The sequence below is a fragment of the Stegostoma tigrinum genome, chromosome 29 (genome assembly GCF_030684315.1).
Source record: "Stegostoma tigrinum isolate sSteTig4 chromosome 29, sSteTig4.hap1, whole genome shotgun sequence".
Taxonomy (NCBI): domain Eukaryota; kingdom Metazoa; phylum Chordata; class Chondrichthyes; order Orectolobiformes; family Stegostomatidae; genus Stegostoma; species Stegostoma tigrinum.
In genome coordinates, this window is record NC_081382.1 from 40,065,390 (window position 1) to 40,082,654 (window position 17,265).

Consider the following 17,265-nt stretch of genomic DNA (forward strand, 5'->3'; position numbering starts at 1 on the left):
AGCTTTGATCCCTGAAAGGTGTGTGTAACCTTTACACAAAGTATATTAAAAGTTCGGGTTTTTTAAGCCAAAGACATAGAGTCAGTTTTTACACAGTTATTTACATCAAACTTTCGATCCCAAAATCTCAGTCCTAATGCAAGATAACCCGACAGTTATAGACCTCGCTCACGGTGGGTGTACAAGACCATAATGAGGCCATATGAGATAGGAACAGGTGGAGGCTGTTCGGCCCCTCAAGCCTGTTCCGTCTTTCAATAGGATCATGAGTGACCCGACCTTCCTCGTGTTCCTTCCCTGTGCTTTTCCCCGTAACCCTTGATTCCCTGACTGCTCAAGAGTCTGTCAGTCTCAGCTGTACATATACACGAGGACTCTGCCCCAACAGCTCTCCAGAGCAAGAAGTTCCAAAGACCCACAATGCCTTGAGAGAAGAAATTCCTGCTTCATCTCAGCCTTAAACTGGTGTCCCTTTCTTCCGAGACTCTGCCCTCTGGTCCGAGACTCATCAATGGCTCATAGAATCCCTACAGTGTGGAAACAGGCCATTCAGCCTATTGAATCTACACAGACCCACACCCCTAAACTATCCCTGTAACCCTGCATTTCCCATAGCTAACCCATCTAGCCTGCACACCTCTGACCACTGTGGGACAATTTAGCACAGCCAGTCCGCCCTAACCTGCACATTTTTGGACTGTGGGAGGAAACTGGAGCAACTAGGGGAAACCCACACAGACACGGGGAGAATGTGCAGACTCCACACAGACAGTCGCCCGAGGGTGGAATCGAACCCGGGTGCCTGGTGCTCTGGGCTAGTAGTGCTATCCACTGAGCCACTATGTCACTCCCTCAGCCCATCATCCCTTCGCCGTTTATTATCTAACGTTGTCTTCATCCACCTTTGAATCAGAGGCTGGTGCACTTCCTTGTTGTGTCATCTAGAATAGTGACCTATTCTAACATGCAAGCGTTAAATCCAGTTAAGAATACTGAACTGATACACAATCTGCTAACATAAGAGTGGCAAACTATTGCAAAACATAATCTTTGAGAATCCATGAATGCTTGTTGAAAAGCTATATTGCATTTCAAAACAATGTGAAGTTTATAGGCACTAGAGTCATTGTAACCATTAATAATACTTACATGTGAGATGTTAAGGATGTGTAATTTCCTCTATGACCTTGGACAGGATCCAGAGACAACGTGGAAAACTATTCAGTTCCTGGTAACTACCCCCCACCTCACACACAGCAAGCCGTTCTCCACAGAATCATTGCAGTGCATTTGGAAGCCATTTGGCCCATCAAGCCTGTGCCAGTTTTATCACCTCGTGCCAATCTCCATGTATATCTGCACACCGTCCCTCTCCAAATAACCATCCAAACCCCTCCTGAGTGCCTCAACTCACCCTGCCTACATCACATTTCCAGGCAGCGCATTCTGGATCCCAACTACACGTAAAATTGCTGTCATCTGAAAGTGCTGCGCTCTCATTAGAGAGACAGATAACTGATTTTAACTGGACTGTCACCAGAACCTCAGGCCAGGCTCAGAAGGAGAGCTCTTGAGGGTGACCTCAGCCAGTACAGGAACTGAACCCATGCTTTTGGCTTGTAAAGCAGCAATCCAGCCAACTGAGCTAACCGACCCGTTGTCCTCTCGCTGAGTGAAAAGAAAGCTTCATTTTTACATCACTCTCAGTCTACGCAATCTTGTTCTGCCTCAGATGGATGTTATTTCTGTCCAAATTCACGCATTGTTTACAGATCAGCTGAATGATAAGAGGTCGATTTGAGTCAGCTGTGGTCTGCGGCTGCTTTCTCTAAATTCGCTGCAAATGGAAGTTTTGGTTTTGCTGTCAGCTTGGTCATTCGGAGAGTTGCCATCTCCCTCTGAAACCGAGCCTGGATCCCTCAGAACGTTACCCACAATCCCTCACAGGACCCCCTTCAGCACCCAGACGCCGAGAATGGCTGCCCCTCAAACTGGGGAAGACTCCAATAGCTTCTCTCCCGCAGAAGCCAAATTATTCAGCACGTTCTCAAGACATTTGATTCCTTGAATTGCCCAGTTGCCGCGTGTTGGAGTTGTGATGTGCTTATCTGTGACAAAATACTTTTGTCTGTTGTGCCTCATAGGGTGGTAAAGGCCATCTGGGACATCTAGGAGAGACTGGACCCCCAGGAGATCAAGGACCTGAGGGGACCCAGGGGCCGAAGGGATCTCGAGGGACACGAGGATCTCTGGTATGCACTTTGTAACCTGTCTCGCTGAATTAAACCACCTCCCACCATGTCTCCCCCTTCCTGTCAATGTACGAAAGGATGTAAACGTGTCTCTCAATTTGTGAACACATTGACAGGCTCTGCATGTTCTCGCCATGGTTAGAGATGGAGAACATTTCGTCACACTTGGCCACTATACAAGAGGTCCGTTATAGTCAGGGATCTGTCGTTCAGCTAAAGAGACAGAGGGCTGCGGAGTGTGGAGACTGGTGGCCGTGGGGTAAACTGCAAGGAGCCTCTTTCCAAGTCCTTTATACTTCCCCTTGGAATTCAGTCCGCTGCTGGAATTATTTCAAGCCTCTGGGTATTGACAGGATGCCAAGCAATTATAATCCATTGTCCCCCATTGAATCAAAAACACAGTTAATCACTAACACGCTCTTTGTGACAAACTCCATCTGCAGGATGATAGAGCATCATCGGTGAGGGTCACTCAGGCTAAACAGGTTCAGTAGCACCCAGAAGCTCCCTCACCCTGAATGCACACACCCTCAGACCCACATACACACACACTCTCACACACACACACACACACACACTCTACCACTGAGGCCTCAGTGAAGGCCCATTGTGCACTTGAACAGGGATGTCAATGCTGCACATTACCAAGCGACGTTCCCTTGTAGCCAGAGTTCTAAAGGTAGGGGAGGTGATGACCTGGTGGTGTTATTGCTGGGCTGTTAAACTGCAAACACAGCTAATGTTCTGGGGACCTAGGGTGAAATCCTGTCTAAGAAGGTGGTGGAATTTAAAATCAATAACAATTTTGGACTTAAGAGTCCAATGATGACTGTAAGGTAATTGTTATTAAAGCCCATCTGGTTCGCTAATGCCCTTCAATGAGGGAACCTGCCATCCTTACCTGGTCTGGTCCATATGTGACTCCAGGCTCACTGCAATGTGGTTGACTCTCTGGGTATTAAATGCTGGTCTCACTCTGTAAATGAATGAATTAAAAAAACACTGATTACCCTGAAGTCAGAGAATTGTTTGGCTCCAAGGACTTGCAATTCGTTGAATAAGTGTTTGCAAAAAGATTTCTTATTAGCAAAGAAGGCATTCGTAACACACACATTAAATCAAGAGCTGTGGTCCATAGATATGCCACTTATTTAATGACCTATGCAGTACAATACCACCTAAAGGACAGGATATTAAATTAAAATTGGAATTTGCTGGTGTACAATATTACTGACAGCTCTGCACATTGAACATTCTGCACATTAAATAGAACACAGAGACTGTGTACGCAGAACAGTATTGTACATAGCTGTTTGGTGATGCTGCACTTTTGTGCTGGTAAGAAGAGAGGTATGTGTCTGCATCTATTTTTCTCGCACTAATCAGGACCATTGCAAGAATGCCAAATTTCAGATGATCACAATAATTTGTACTGCAGGGTAGTAATTGGTTGTCAGGTGTCCTCTGACAAGAATATAGAGACATAGAAATCTAGAAATAAGCCCGAATCTCAGGAACTGCTGCAAAGTCCACGCTACTCTGTCCACCATTGTAGAGCACCATGTTCAAGCTTTGTACCTGTTTGAATTGTCGCAAAACTTAGGGCAGCCTTTGGCTCACTATTTCTTTCTCCATGGCAACACTGCTTCCCAGTCTGAGTTGACTTGACAGCCAATCAGCAGCCTTTGCTCCTGTCAATAACATGGATGTAATTGTTTGAAATTTGACATTCTTGCATCAGTCCTGAAGAATGCAGGATTTTTTAACACATCTCTCTTTTCAGTGATATTTAAGTGAGAAGTGATGAATCAGGGGAATGTAGCACAGCCCAGGTTTCTGTATGTAAATGATCGTTATACTGAGAGTGCAGTAGTTCTCCATTCACAACAGAACAGTAGATTAAGAAGGTAAACTATCATTTTGCAGCGTTAAATATCGGAAGAAGTGTAAAACATCTGTTTAATATATAGTACATTTCCAATCAAGAAATGTAAAATGTGCTGTTTGGTATTTCTCAAAATTACTAGATTAAAATGGCACCTCAGCAACTGATTAATTCTATTAATGGGATTATTGGTTAAAAACAATAATGCAGAAGGATATATGTGTGTGTAGGTTTTGCCTTTTGCAATGACTGTTGGAAAGTTATTCCGCTTCAACAGGGAAACTCAAAAATGAATTGACTTTATTTGGCACTGACTGGGCGAATGAAACGCTTTCAGATTTACAAGCCTTTGATTATCTGATCGGCCTTCCTTCCCCTCTTTGACAGGGCGCTCCAGGTCGCATGGGGGCTCAGGGTGAGCCAGGAATTGCAGGCTACGAGGTAAGGACACACAGATGCTGCTTTACGCCACAGTGTGACAACTCAATGCGCAAATAAAACCGACCACTGCGGATGCTGGAAATCTGAAATAAAGACAGAAATTATTGGAGAAACTCAGCAGGGTAGGCAGCATCTGCTGCGAGAGAAACAGAGTTAATATTTCAGGTCCATAACTGGGAAAGAGCAGGAAGGAGTGTAGGATCCTATTGAAGGGTGAAGCAGACTCAAGGGACAAATGACCTACCTCTGTTCTTATATCTCATGATTTGTGGTCTTCCAGTCGTCCAAATGTGGCTTCACCAAGGCCCTGTATAACTGCAATGAGACATCCCCCCGCTTCTGAACTCAAATCTATTTGCAGTGAAGGCTAGTGTACCACTTGAGGCCGTATTCGCTAGCTGCACCTCCCTGTCTCCTTTCACTGATTGGTGCTGAAGATCACCACATCACTTATACATCTACATTTCCCAATAGATCACCATTTAAATATTAAATAAAAACCAAAAGAACTGCGGATGATGTAAATCAGGAACGAAAACAGAAGTTGCTGGAAGAGCTCAGCAGGTCTGGCAGCGTCTGTGAAGGGGAAAACAGAGTGAACGTTTCGGATCCGGTGACCCTTCCTCAGAAACGAAACGTTAACTCTCATTTTTTGCTCCACAGATGCTGCCAGACCTGCTGAGCTTTTCCAGCAACTTCTGTTTTCGACTGTGTTTTACTGGTTTTTCCTTCTGTCATGTGAGGACACCCAATACCTTCCCAAGGGAAGGTGCTGAGGCAGAGACCATGAGAGTTTGTTTGGAAACAGGTGTAGATGGGGGTCCCACGGGATTTGGTGCTGGGGCCACAGCTATTCACAAAATGGTTAAATGATCCCGGCTGAGGGAGCCAAATCCGTGTTTGCTAACAACAGAGCATTGAGGTGGGACATTTTTGAGGTTTACAAAATCAAAACACAGTCAAACCTGAAATGATGGTATCTTACAGCAACTTGTTGCAAAGAACACTCACCCTACAATCAGTGCTAGTTTGTTGGTTACTTCTGAACATATTTAACAACTTTAATCGCAGTGGCATGCTCAGGTTAAAATAAACAAAAAGCTGTCGAAGGAAATCAGATCATTGGGTGCAGCCTGTCACCATGAACATGTACCATCAACGAGATGGGGCAGAAACACTGAGCCAAGGAAAATGGCTCAATGTGGCACCGGATGGTCCACTCTGCATCGCTAACCGTTCTCCTTACGACAACAGCAACTTAGATTTGTTTAGCCAAAGTGTTTCACAGGAGCAAACACAACATGGCATCGAGACACATCAGAAGTTCCGCGGTCAAATGACCAAACGTCGGGTCAGAGGGATAGGTTTTGTAGAGCACTTCAAAGGAGGAAGGTGAGGCCAGAGAGATTTAGGGCGGGGCTGCCAGTATTTCAGCCTAGAGAACTAACAGTGTGATCCCCAATAGCATGGGTGGCACGGTGGCTCAGCGGTTAGCGCTGCTGCCTCTCAGCACCAGGGACCCAGTTTGGTTCTCGGGTGACAGTCTGAGTGGAGTTTGCATGTTCTCCTTGTGTCTGTGTGGGTTTCCTCCCATAGTCCAAAGATGCGCAGGTCAGGGTGGATTGGCCATGGGAAATTGCCTGTAGCGTTGAGGTAAGAGCAGGCTGAGTGAGTTAGCCATGGGAAATGCAGGGCTATGGGGACAGGATTTGGGGGTGTGGGTCAGTTTGGAGGGCTACTGTGGACTTGATGGGCTGAATGGTCTGCCTCCACACTGTAGGGATTCCATGATTCCAGAAAATTGAGTATGCTCGGGAACCGATATCTTGCGAGCTTGTGAGGCTGGAAATGGCAGATTTAAGGAGGGAGCAGGTTGCGAAGGGAAGTGAAAATGAGGGTGAGAATTTTAAAGCCAAGGTGTTGCTTCACCCAGAGCCATTAAAGACCAGCGAGCTCAGGAGCTATGAGGGAATGGGGCTCATTGTCAGTTAGGCATGGACAGCAGCATTTTGGATGACCTCAAGCTTGCGGAGGATAGAATGTGGAAGGGGAGCCAGGAGGATGTAGGAATAGTCCAGCATGTGAGGGTTTCGGCATTAGATGAGCTAATGCAGGGACAAGAGTACAGTAAAACACATGAATGTGAGCCAGACACAACAGAAGAATGTTACCATCTGTGTTATGAGCCATTGCTTTGATCCGATGTTCTTTTAAGACCACAGAAAGAGAATTGGATTGGTTCACTGATGATAACTTCATTAGCTTCTAAGAAATCATATACTAGATTTGGATTTTAATGTTCATTTTATTGTCAAGTGTACTCAAGTCCAGGAGTACAGTGAAAAGTGCATAATGTCATCACACACCACACCATTTTAGGTACATAAGTACCTGGGTACTAAAAACTTAGGTACAAAGTCGTAAAAGAAGCAAAGTTTAAAAAAAAAGCATTACCTTCATAAAGTAGAAAATTAAAGAAATAAGGTCATAGTTAACATTAAAGAAAATCTTAATATGAACTAGAAAAATAAAGGAATAAAGTTAAAAGTTCAACAGTCTATTAACTCCTATCATTAACACTTTGTCTTCATCTATATATCACTCCTTACTTCATTGGCGTTGTCTTTCCTTTTGCTCTGGGGCACCTTTACCATATGCTCTACATGCTCCCCTCCTCCCACATTTTCCAACACCATAATGCCAAGGCCTTTTCCAGACCCTTCAGTTCAAGTGCAGAGTCATGCAGGACTTGGTAACTCTGTTTCTCTCTCCGCAGTGACTGCCAGCCCTGCTGTGTTTCTCCAGCTGTCTCTGTCTTTATTATAATAAAATAATCTTGATTTCTCAGCAGTCCGTTGGGACATAGCCATGGTAGCGGCTATTATCAAAGATGAACAATTGATGCAGGGTCCGTGGAAGTGTAACGCCATGTCTCCCAGCTTCTGGCACAGGATTGGAAATTTGACTCCAAAACATAGCATGGGAAGTTGTAAAACTACTTCCTATAAGTATGTTTTATACCCCGTTAAACCAGTAACCACACCACGTGGTTTAGTTGAAGTCGGGAAATAGTTCATGTGTTCCAAAGAGAAAAAGTGAGGACTGTTTATATTGTCGAGTATCTGGGAGCTGAGCAGAATTAAAAAACAGTGGCACCAGATGAATGATGGAGAGGTAGTGCGAAGGTGCTTGAGAGGGTTTAGAGAAGATTTGCCAGCTCCAGAGGGCAATAAGTTAGGTCAGAGAATCTGGGGGATTGAAGAGAGACCTGAGAGTGGAATAGAGGATTGCAACCAGTTTAGATAAGGTAGCGACGGGAAAAATTCTTCCCATTAGCTGGTGTTGCAAGGAATAAGGAAGTTGGACTTAAGATTTTGGGAAAGAGAGGGTGAATGTCAGGAAGAAGAACATTTTTAACAGAGAACATGGTACCAACCTGGGTAATGGTAACTATGATAGAATGAAATAAAATGGTAAAATAAAATATAAATATATTTATAAATATATAAAATTTAAATATAAAGTATAAATATAAATTGTAAAATAACATAGTCACCTGATGTACAGGGTTATGGGTACAGGGTGGCTAGATGATGTTAAAGCATTCCGTCAACCAGGGTGGGATTGAATGGTGGGCATATATGATGGGCTGAGTGGCCTTCTCCTGCTTCTATATCCTGCGCCCCTAACCTGGAATTTGCTGGAACAGTATGGAAACAAAGATGATGAATTATTTCAAAAGGAAATTTGATAGGGCAGCTTTATGTTCAGGGCTTATGGGCTTGGTAACTCCTGGCTTACCTGAGTCTTGAGCCAGGATACATTTCAAGGGCCGGTGACCTCCTCCTGTAGGGTAATGACTTTTACAACTTGGTGACTGAAAAATTCCAAGGACTTTGTGACTTATTTTAAATCTTCAAACACTCTGAGTGATCCCCAGGAGCCCCTAGTGGACAGCTTTTTATGCTTTGATTTAAAGCAGTAAACCTTCAAACAAGATCCCTTCCATTTCCAACCGATAAAAAACTGTTTTTCCACCCGAATGTCAAAACAGTTACAAAGGGAGTAAATTTGTCTGTGTGAATTGAAGGGTCACCAAACCCACCTAGTCTGGACAACCTCCTACACCAACACTCTGCCAACCCTCTCTCCATGGATAACGTATCAAATGGCTAGAGGCAGAAAAACAGCCACAAAAGGGAAAATCCTGTGGACGGTGCGTGAAAAAAAAGTTGGAAATATTCTGCTGATCCCTCATGGCAATAAATTAAAGCCCGAAAGAGACTTCTGACTCACCACAATCTGAGCAAATTAACAATTTAACCCTCCCCCCTCCCAAAACCCTAGGTATGGCTGTCTGGTAAAGGAAGCAGACAGAACCAGTCCAGGGTTGCCTTCAATTGATCTATCACTTTGACCTTTAGTTAAATAATTTACTGACAACTGTTTTACAGCTTCCCGTGTTTGGGGACCCCAATGTTTACTCAATCCACTCGTTGTCTTTCCCATGTAAAAGGTGAAGTCAGTTTAGTCTGAGATAACACGGTGCGGAGCTGGATGAACACAGCAGGCCAAGCAGCATCACAGGAACAAGAAGAAGGGTCCCGACCCGAAACGTGAGCCTTCCTGCTCCTCTGATGCTGCTTGGCCTGCTGTGTTCATCCAACTCCGCACCATGTTATCTCAGGTTCTCCAGCATTGGCAATTCCTACGATCTCTAAGTCAGTTTAGTCTGACCAGATCATAGGGTTGCTGTCTCTAATGGGAGAGACAGCTTGGTGGCGCTTTATCCTGAGTGTCATCACACCTCAGGCGAGGGGAGGAGTTGAGAAGGGGACACTTTCCTGATAATCTCAGCCGGTGCAGGACGTCAACCATGCTGTTGATCTTCTTTTACATTGTAACCCAGCTGAGCTAACCGTACCTCCACCCTGCGAGGCTTTACAGTGGCAGGGTGAAATCTGATTTGTTGGAAATGGCCATTGGATTGCCCAGCTCCCAACAGGGAGGGATCAGAAATGAGACCCATCACTCATATTCCATAACTCGCACAGGCCGACTGCACTACATTCACTGCGTGTCCAAATAGACAGGGAAACAGAATTCCAGGACAAGCCAGGCTCTGCTGTCAAACCCCAGCACTCCAACATTCGTCTACCGGAATGTGTTTGCGGTCTACTCTAGTTACACCCCCGGGGTTTGGAGAAACGGGGCAGTTTCCTTCGGGCAGGAGGCGGTCATGAGGTGATTTGACAGAGGTGGCTTCATGAGGGCAATCTGGCCACGGTAGCCGGCGCAAAACTGGTGGTTTGATGATTCTGCGAGATGTCAAAAAGCTGGCCAATGCAGCAAGTGGTCAGCGATGTGGAATGCCCTGGCCCTCAGTGTGGTGGAGACGTGTTCAATCAAGACATGAGGATGTCGGGACAGTGTAGCACAGTTACAGGAAAACACTGGGAGAATGGTAATAGGTGCATCGACCAATTGGAGAGCCAGTCTAGACATGATGGGCTGAATAGCCTCATTCTCTGCTGGCATTTCTGACAGAATTGTCATTGGTGCTTTATGCTCATCCATTCCCACACTGAGATCACTCAAAACTAAATTGGCATCAATAGGTAATGGGTAACATTGGTTCACTAATGCCCTTCAGGGAGGGAAACCTGCCATCCTTACCTGGTCTGGCCTACATGTGACTCCAGACCCACAGCAATGGGTTGGTTTCAGAGGGAAAAATCATTACTACTTGGAAATGGTGGTGACGCAGCTCTGTTTACAAGACCTGTTGGACCAGAATGTATCATCTGATAAAAAATCGAAAGAACTGCGGATGCTGTAAATCAGGAACAAAAACAGAAGTTGCTGGAAAAGCTCAGCAGGTCTGGCAGCGTCGGTGGAGAAAAAAAATCAGAGTTAACGTTTCAGGTCCAGCGACCGTTCCTCAGAACTGGTTGGTCTGAAAAGTTTACCGTGAAATGTTAACTCTGATTTTTTTTTCTCTACTGATGCTGCCAAACCTGCTGAGCTTTTCCAGCAACTTCTGTTTGTGTATCATTTGATAGATTTCTTCGCTTTTCCTTCAACATCATAACTTCTCTTGCAAAACACGGCTGCAAGCCGTTGGTTTTAAGGGGAATTAGAGACAGGCCTAGTCAGTGACGCACACGTTGTGTGATAGGAATAATTATTTTTCCCAGTTGGCTCTAAGTTGGTTCTGAATTAGTATTAGAATTAATTAGAATTAGATGCATTGTCACGTGTACTGGCGTACAGAAGTACAGGATTACAGTGAAAAGTGTACAATGCCACCCCCTAACGATGCCATTCTTAGGTACAAAGTGTCTGGGTGTAGGTCTTAGATGCAAAGGAGAGAAATAAAAGAAAGCTACATATCTTATAGTGATTCATAGTATAAATTAGAAAGGAGGAAATAAACTTAAAAGGGTAAACATTACAGTTAGATAAACAGATTACAGCTAAACATTACATTACATTACAGTAGTTCAGTGCATTTAAAACTCATTTTTGTCTTCTACAGGGACATAAAGGACCACCAGGCCCGAAAGGACCACCAGGCCCGAAAGGTGAAAAGGTAAAAATAAACTTGAACTTAGCTTCCACTTTGGCCTGTGCCGGAAGCTCCGTGGAGCTAAAGTGTGTTTTGATGACGACAGGAGAGTGAATGATACATAACAACTCTATAACAGGCAGGTTTTCACCGAGACAGCTCCATTTTTGTGGAACTCCCATCGCACTAAATGACCTGCTCCTATCAGTCACCCTTCTGGTGCGTACCTGTGGCCCTTAGCCAAACTCACTCTCAATGTGCCCAGTTAAAGTCCTCAAACAAACCATTGCATGAACTGGGCCAACATCTCACTCTATACTCACTGACCACATGGCCTGCAACTCCCACACATCTGCAAGTGACTTTTTGCATAGAAGACTGGGCTAAGTCAAATATGAAATGGCCTTTTTGCTCAGTAGGTGGTAGCTGGTTGTTTTATGTACTCCATAGGGCTCTCCTAAGAGTTCTTACATCTCCAGTGCATTGCTACTCTAATTCACCTGCCTTCAGAGGAGGTGAGAGGTGAGGCTCACATTTTGATCATTAGTATTTGGCCTGCGTTTCTGGAGCAAGATGCTGGAGGGTTGGCACTGCAGCTGTGACATCGCATTTCTGAAAAGTGAAATCCGACAACTGCCCACATCCTGGTGACCATCAAATGTGGATTTGTGACTTTCATATTTTTAAAGTGTGCAGCTGAAATCTTATCTCCAAGTCACCTTTTATTTACATATGCACAGTACGCCCCTGAACTGAGGAGATGCTAAATCCCCTGTTAATGTTGGTCATCCAGGGCTTTCCTGATTGGCCCAGTTTAACAGCCCCAATCAAGGATCACATGGTCAGTGAGGTCCACCTGGTTCCAATCACGACAGTAGCATCCTGCATTGAAACATGCAAGTTTCCCAGTGGGGGAAAGATGTTGAAAGGATAGATATGCAGAGGTTGTTTCTCCTTGTAGGAGAGCCTAAGAGCAGAGAGCATCATCTCAGAGTCAAAGGTCACACATGTTGTCTACATGGACTTACAGTAAGGCCATTGACAAGGCCCCTCATGGCAGGCTGATCCAGAAGGTAAGTCACACAGGGTCAGAGGTGAACTTTCATGATGAATAAAAAAAAAACTGTCTCGGTCATAGAAGACAGAGGGTAGTGGTGGAATGGTGTGTTTCTGAATGGAGGGCTGTGACTAGTGGCGTTCCTCGGGGATCAGTGTTGGGACCTTTGCTGTTTGTAATATATACAAATGATTTGGAGGAGAATGTAACTGGTCTGATTAGTAAGTTTGCTGATGACACAAAGGTTGGTGGAATTGTGGATAGTGATGAGGACCATCAAAAGATACAGCAGGATATAGATCGGTTGGTGACTTAGGCAGAGAGATGGCAGATGGAGTTTAATCCAGAAAAATGTGAGGTAATGCATTTTGGAAGGTCTAATCCGGATGGAAAAAAATCCAGTAAATGGCAGAAACCTTTAGAGTACAGATAGGCAGAGGGATCTGGGTGTACAGTACGCAGGTCACTGAAAGGGTTAACACAGGTGGAAAAGGTAGTCAACAAGGCATAGGGCATGTTGCCCTTCGTCGGCCCGGGCACTGAAGTTAAAAATTGGCAGGTAATGTTTATAAGCTTAATAGGACCTTTGTTGGGCCGCCTTTGGAATATAGTGTTCGGTTCTGGTCACTGAACTTCCAGAAGGATGTGGTGGCTTTGGAGAGGGTATGGAAAAGATTTACCAAGATATTGCCTGATATGGGGGGCATTAGCTGTGAGGAGAGGTTGGAGAAACTTGGGTTGTTCTCACTGGAATGATGGGGGTTGAGGGGCGACCTGATAGAGGCCGACAGGATTATGCAGGGCATGGACAGAGTGGACAGTCAGAAGCTTTATCCCAGGGTGGAGGAGTCAGTTACCAGGGGCCACGGGTTTAAGGTGTGAGGGGCAAGGTGTAAAGGTGATGTATGAGGTAAGTTTTTTACACAGAGGGTGGTAGGTGCCTGGAACTTTGTGCTGGGGGTGGTAGTGGAAGCAGATACAATAATGGATGTGAGTTTGCTCGCTGAGCTAGAAGGTTAGTTTTCAGACGTTTTGTCACCTTTTTTTTTATTTGAAAAAATATACTTTTATACACCTACCCAGTCATGCAAGCCACTCCAGGTTACCCGGGGGTACGTACACCAACTAAAGGGAAAAAAAAAACAAAACAGAGAAAAAAAAACAAAGCAAAGAAACCGCCCCGGCAGTCGTCACCCCGCACAGTCCCAGTTGGCCCCCTGACCAGTTGGGGAAGGCGCCAGCTGGGCCCAGTTACCAGATAGGATTCTTTTCCCTTTTCTGGACGAGGGGGCTCATACGGTGGTCTTTCCCCACCGCGCCTTGGCGGCGGCTGCCCCAAGCTTTAGCGCGTCCCTCAGCACGTAGCCCTGGACCTTGGAGTGCGCCAGTCTGCAACACTCGGTCGGGGTCAGTTCTTTCAGCTGGCAGACCAGCAAGTTGCGGGCAGACCAAAGAGCGTCTTTCACCGCATTGATGGTCCTCCAGGCGCAGTTGATGTTGGTCTCGGTGTGCGTCCCCGGAAACAGCCCGTAGAGCACCGATTCCCGCGTCACGGAGCTGCTCGGGACGAACCTCGACAAATACCACTGCATCCCCCTCCAGACCTCCTGCGCATAGGCACACTCCAGAAGGAGGTGATCAACAGTCTCGTCCCCCCCGCAGCCACCTCGAGGGCAGCGTGCGGTGGTGCAGAGATTCCGGGCATGCATAAAGGATCTCACTGGCAGAGCCCCTCTCACTGCCAGCCAAGCAATGTCCTTGTGCTTGTTTGAAAGTTCTGGCGATGAGGCATTCTGCCAAACGACTTTGGCAGTCTGCGTGGGGAACCACACGACGGGATCCACCCTCTCCTTTTCCCGAAGGGTCCTGAGGATACTACGTGCTGACCACTGCCTGACGGCCTTGTGGTCAAAGGTGTTTCCTTTCAAAAATTTCTCCACGAAGGACAGGTGGTACGGAACGGTCCAACTACTCGGAGCGTTCCGCGGCAACGAGGCCAGGCCCATCCTTCGCAACACCGGGGACAGGTGGAACCTCAGTAAGTAGTGACACTTGGTGTTTGCGTACTGAGGATCTACGCACAGCTTGATGCAGCCACACACAAAGGTAGCCGTCAGGGCGAGGGTGGCGTTCGGTACGCCCTTTCCCCCATTTCCCAGGTCTTTGTACATGGTGTCCCTGTGGACCCGGTCCATCCTCGACCCCCAAATGAAGTGGAAGATGGCCCGGGTGACCGCAGCGGCGCAGGTCCAGGTAATAGGCCAGGCCTGCGCCACATACAACAGTACCGAAAGCCCCTCGCACCTGACAACCAGGTTCTTACCCGCGATGGAGAGGGACCGGAGCGTCCACCTGCCCAGCTTCTGCTTAAATTTGGAGATACGCTCCTCCCAAGTCTTAGTGCATGCCCCAGCTCCACCAAACCAAACACCCAGCACCTCCAGGTAGCCTGTCCTGACGGTGAAGGGGATGAAGGAGCGGTCGTCCCAGTTCCCGAAGAACATGACCTCGCTCTTACCCCTATTGACTTTGGCACCCGAGGCCAGTTCAAACTGGCCGCAGATGTCCAACAGCCTACTCACCGACCGACGATCGGTGCAGAAGACGGCGACATCATCCATGTACAGGGAGGTCTTGACCTGAAGGCCTCCGCTGCCTGGTATAGTCACGCCCTTCAGGCTCACGTCCTTCCTGATGGAGGCGGCGAAGGGCTCCACACAGCACACGAACAAGGCAGGAGAGAGTGGGCAGCCCTGCCTGACTCCAGATCTAACAGGAAAACTGTCTGATTCCCACCCGTTGATCGAGACTGCGCTAACGATGTTGGCGTAGAGCAGCCGGATCCAATTGCAGATGCCCTCCCCGAACCCCAATTTGGAGAGGACGTCCCTCATGTAAGCATGAGAGACCCTGTCGAAGGCCTTCTCCTGGTCCAGGCTGACGAGGCAGGTGTCCACCCGCCTGTCCTGTACGTAGGCGATCGTATCCCTGATGAGCGCGAGGCTCTCAGCGATCTTCCTGCCCGGCACAGCACAGGTTTGGTCAGGGTGAATCACCGACTCCAGGACAGACCTGACCCGGTTGGCAATGACCTTGGCCAGGATTTTGTAGTCCACGTTCAAAAGTGAAATGGGACGCCAATTCTTAATTTCTTCCCTCTCCCCCTTCCTCTTGTAAATGAGGGTGATGATGCCCTTCCTCATGGACTTGCACATTTCCCCTGCCCGAAGCGCACTATCGTACACCTCCAGCAGGTCCTGGCCGACCAGGCCCCACAGAGCAGAATACAGCGCGACCGGTAAGCCATCACTTCCAGGAGTCCTATTCCTCTGCAAGGACTTGAGGGCTCTGGCCAGCTCGTCCAGGGATATCGGCCGGTCCAGCCACTCCCTCGTGCCGTCATCTAAGACCTCCGTGATAGACGACAGGAACGACTCGGAGGCCGTGCTGTCCGTGGGCTTCGTGTCGTACAGTCCGGCATAGAAGGATCTGCTGATCCTCAAAACGTCGGGCCGAGACGACGTCACCGAGCCGTCGTCCTCCTTCAGCCGGCTAAGCACAGAGCTCTCTTTGTGCACCTTCTGAAAGAAGAAACGCGAGCACGTCTCGTCCTGCTCCACGGAGCGGACCCTGGACCGGAAGATTATCCTGGAGGCCTCCGCGGCGAAGAGTGAGGCTTGCTGGCCCCTCACCTCGCGGAGGTCCTCCGTGACATCGACCCCCATCAACTGCAGAAGGAGCAGGTTCTGCACCCTTTTCTGGAGTCGCGACAGCTTTCCCCGCCTCTCTCTTGCCTTCTGAACACCCTTGAGGACAAAGAACCTCTTGATGTTCTCCTTCACCGTCTCCCACCGGTCGCCTGGAGACTCAAAGAGGGGTTTCACGGTCCTCCAACCGGTGTACTCCCTGTTAAGCTCCTCGACGTTCTCTGGGGTCAACAGAGTCGTGTTGAGCTTCCACGTCCCCTTGCCGGCCGGCTGGTCATCCTGTAAGTGACAGTCGGCCAGCAGGAGGCAGTGGTCAGAGAAGAACACCGGCTCGACACCAGTGGATCTGACCGAGAACGTCCGTAACACAAACAGGAAGTCTATCCTTGAGCGGATAGACCCGTCTGGCCGCGACCAGGTGTATCTCCGCTGCGCTCCGTCTGCAGGGGTGCTGAAGACGTCGAGCAGCTTGGCGTCCTTCACCGTGCCCATCAGGAATCTGGACGTGACGTCCAGTTGAATCCCCCCACCCGCTGTCCCCACGCCGGATCTTCCATCTGCATCAATGATGCAGTTGAAGTCTCCGCCTAGGATGACCGGCCTGGACGTAGCCAGCAGGGGTGGAAGCCACTGCAGGACGGCCAACCGCTCACTCCGTACCGCTGGGGCGTACACGTTGATCAGCCTCAGGGGAGCGTTCCTGTAGGTGATGTCAGCCACTAGGAGGCGCCCCCCCACCACCTCCTGAACTTGAGAGATGGTGAAGTTGCGCCCCCGCAGCAGAATAGCCAGGCCCGAGGAGCGACAGTCGTTACCCCCCGACCAGATCGAAGGCCCACAGGTCCAGGCGCCGGACCATTTCCCGTACCTGCTGAGGTGCGGTATCCCGCACACCTGCAGAAACAGGAGGTCCGCCTTGATGGTGGTCAGGTAGGCCAACGTGGACACACACCTCGCGGTTGACTTGACGCTGCGCACATTAAAGCTCGCAACTCGTACCCCCATTGTGGGCAGTGACCGCAGTACCCTCCCCAAGTCCAAGGTCTAGCCCCTCCATCTGTCCCTTCATGCCCATTGCCCGGGCTAACTGCTGGACGCTCTCTGGGCTCAGGAAACCGTCTGTGCTGCCTTCCGGGTGGCATCCCCCCGTCAGGGGTGCGGAGGCAGGAGGGTCCGGCTCCGGATCAGGCTGGGGACGTGCTGTTTCCTCCTTCCCGCCTGGAAGTTCGGGGGGGCCCTCCAGTGCTCCAGCGGCACTTGACTGGGTGTCGGAGTGAGCCTCAGGACGCCTCCCGTCACCTGGAAGCGGGGTGCTGCTTTCCTTCCCCCTCGAGACCTTTAACTTCTGCTTCGGG

General features: G+C 48.2%; 1 protein-coding gene across 3 annotated transcripts in view; it reads left to right on the forward strand.

Annotated features, from left to right (window-relative positions):
- col27a1b (collagen, type XXVII, alpha 1b) overlaps positions 1-17,265 on the forward strand; it is a 660,800-nt gene that overhangs the window by 564,714 nt on the left and 78,821 nt on the right. For all 3 annotated transcript variants that reach the window (XM_048559048.2, XM_059638229.1, XM_048559047.2), the window contains exons 39-41: positions 2,145-2,252; positions 4,525-4,578; positions 11,117-11,170. In XM_048559048.2, the coding sequence (XP_048415005.2) occupies positions 2,145-2,252; positions 4,525-4,578; positions 11,117-11,170 (216 nt within the window). The remainder of the gene's footprint in view (positions 1-2,144; positions 2,253-4,524; positions 4,579-11,116; positions 11,171-17,265) is intronic.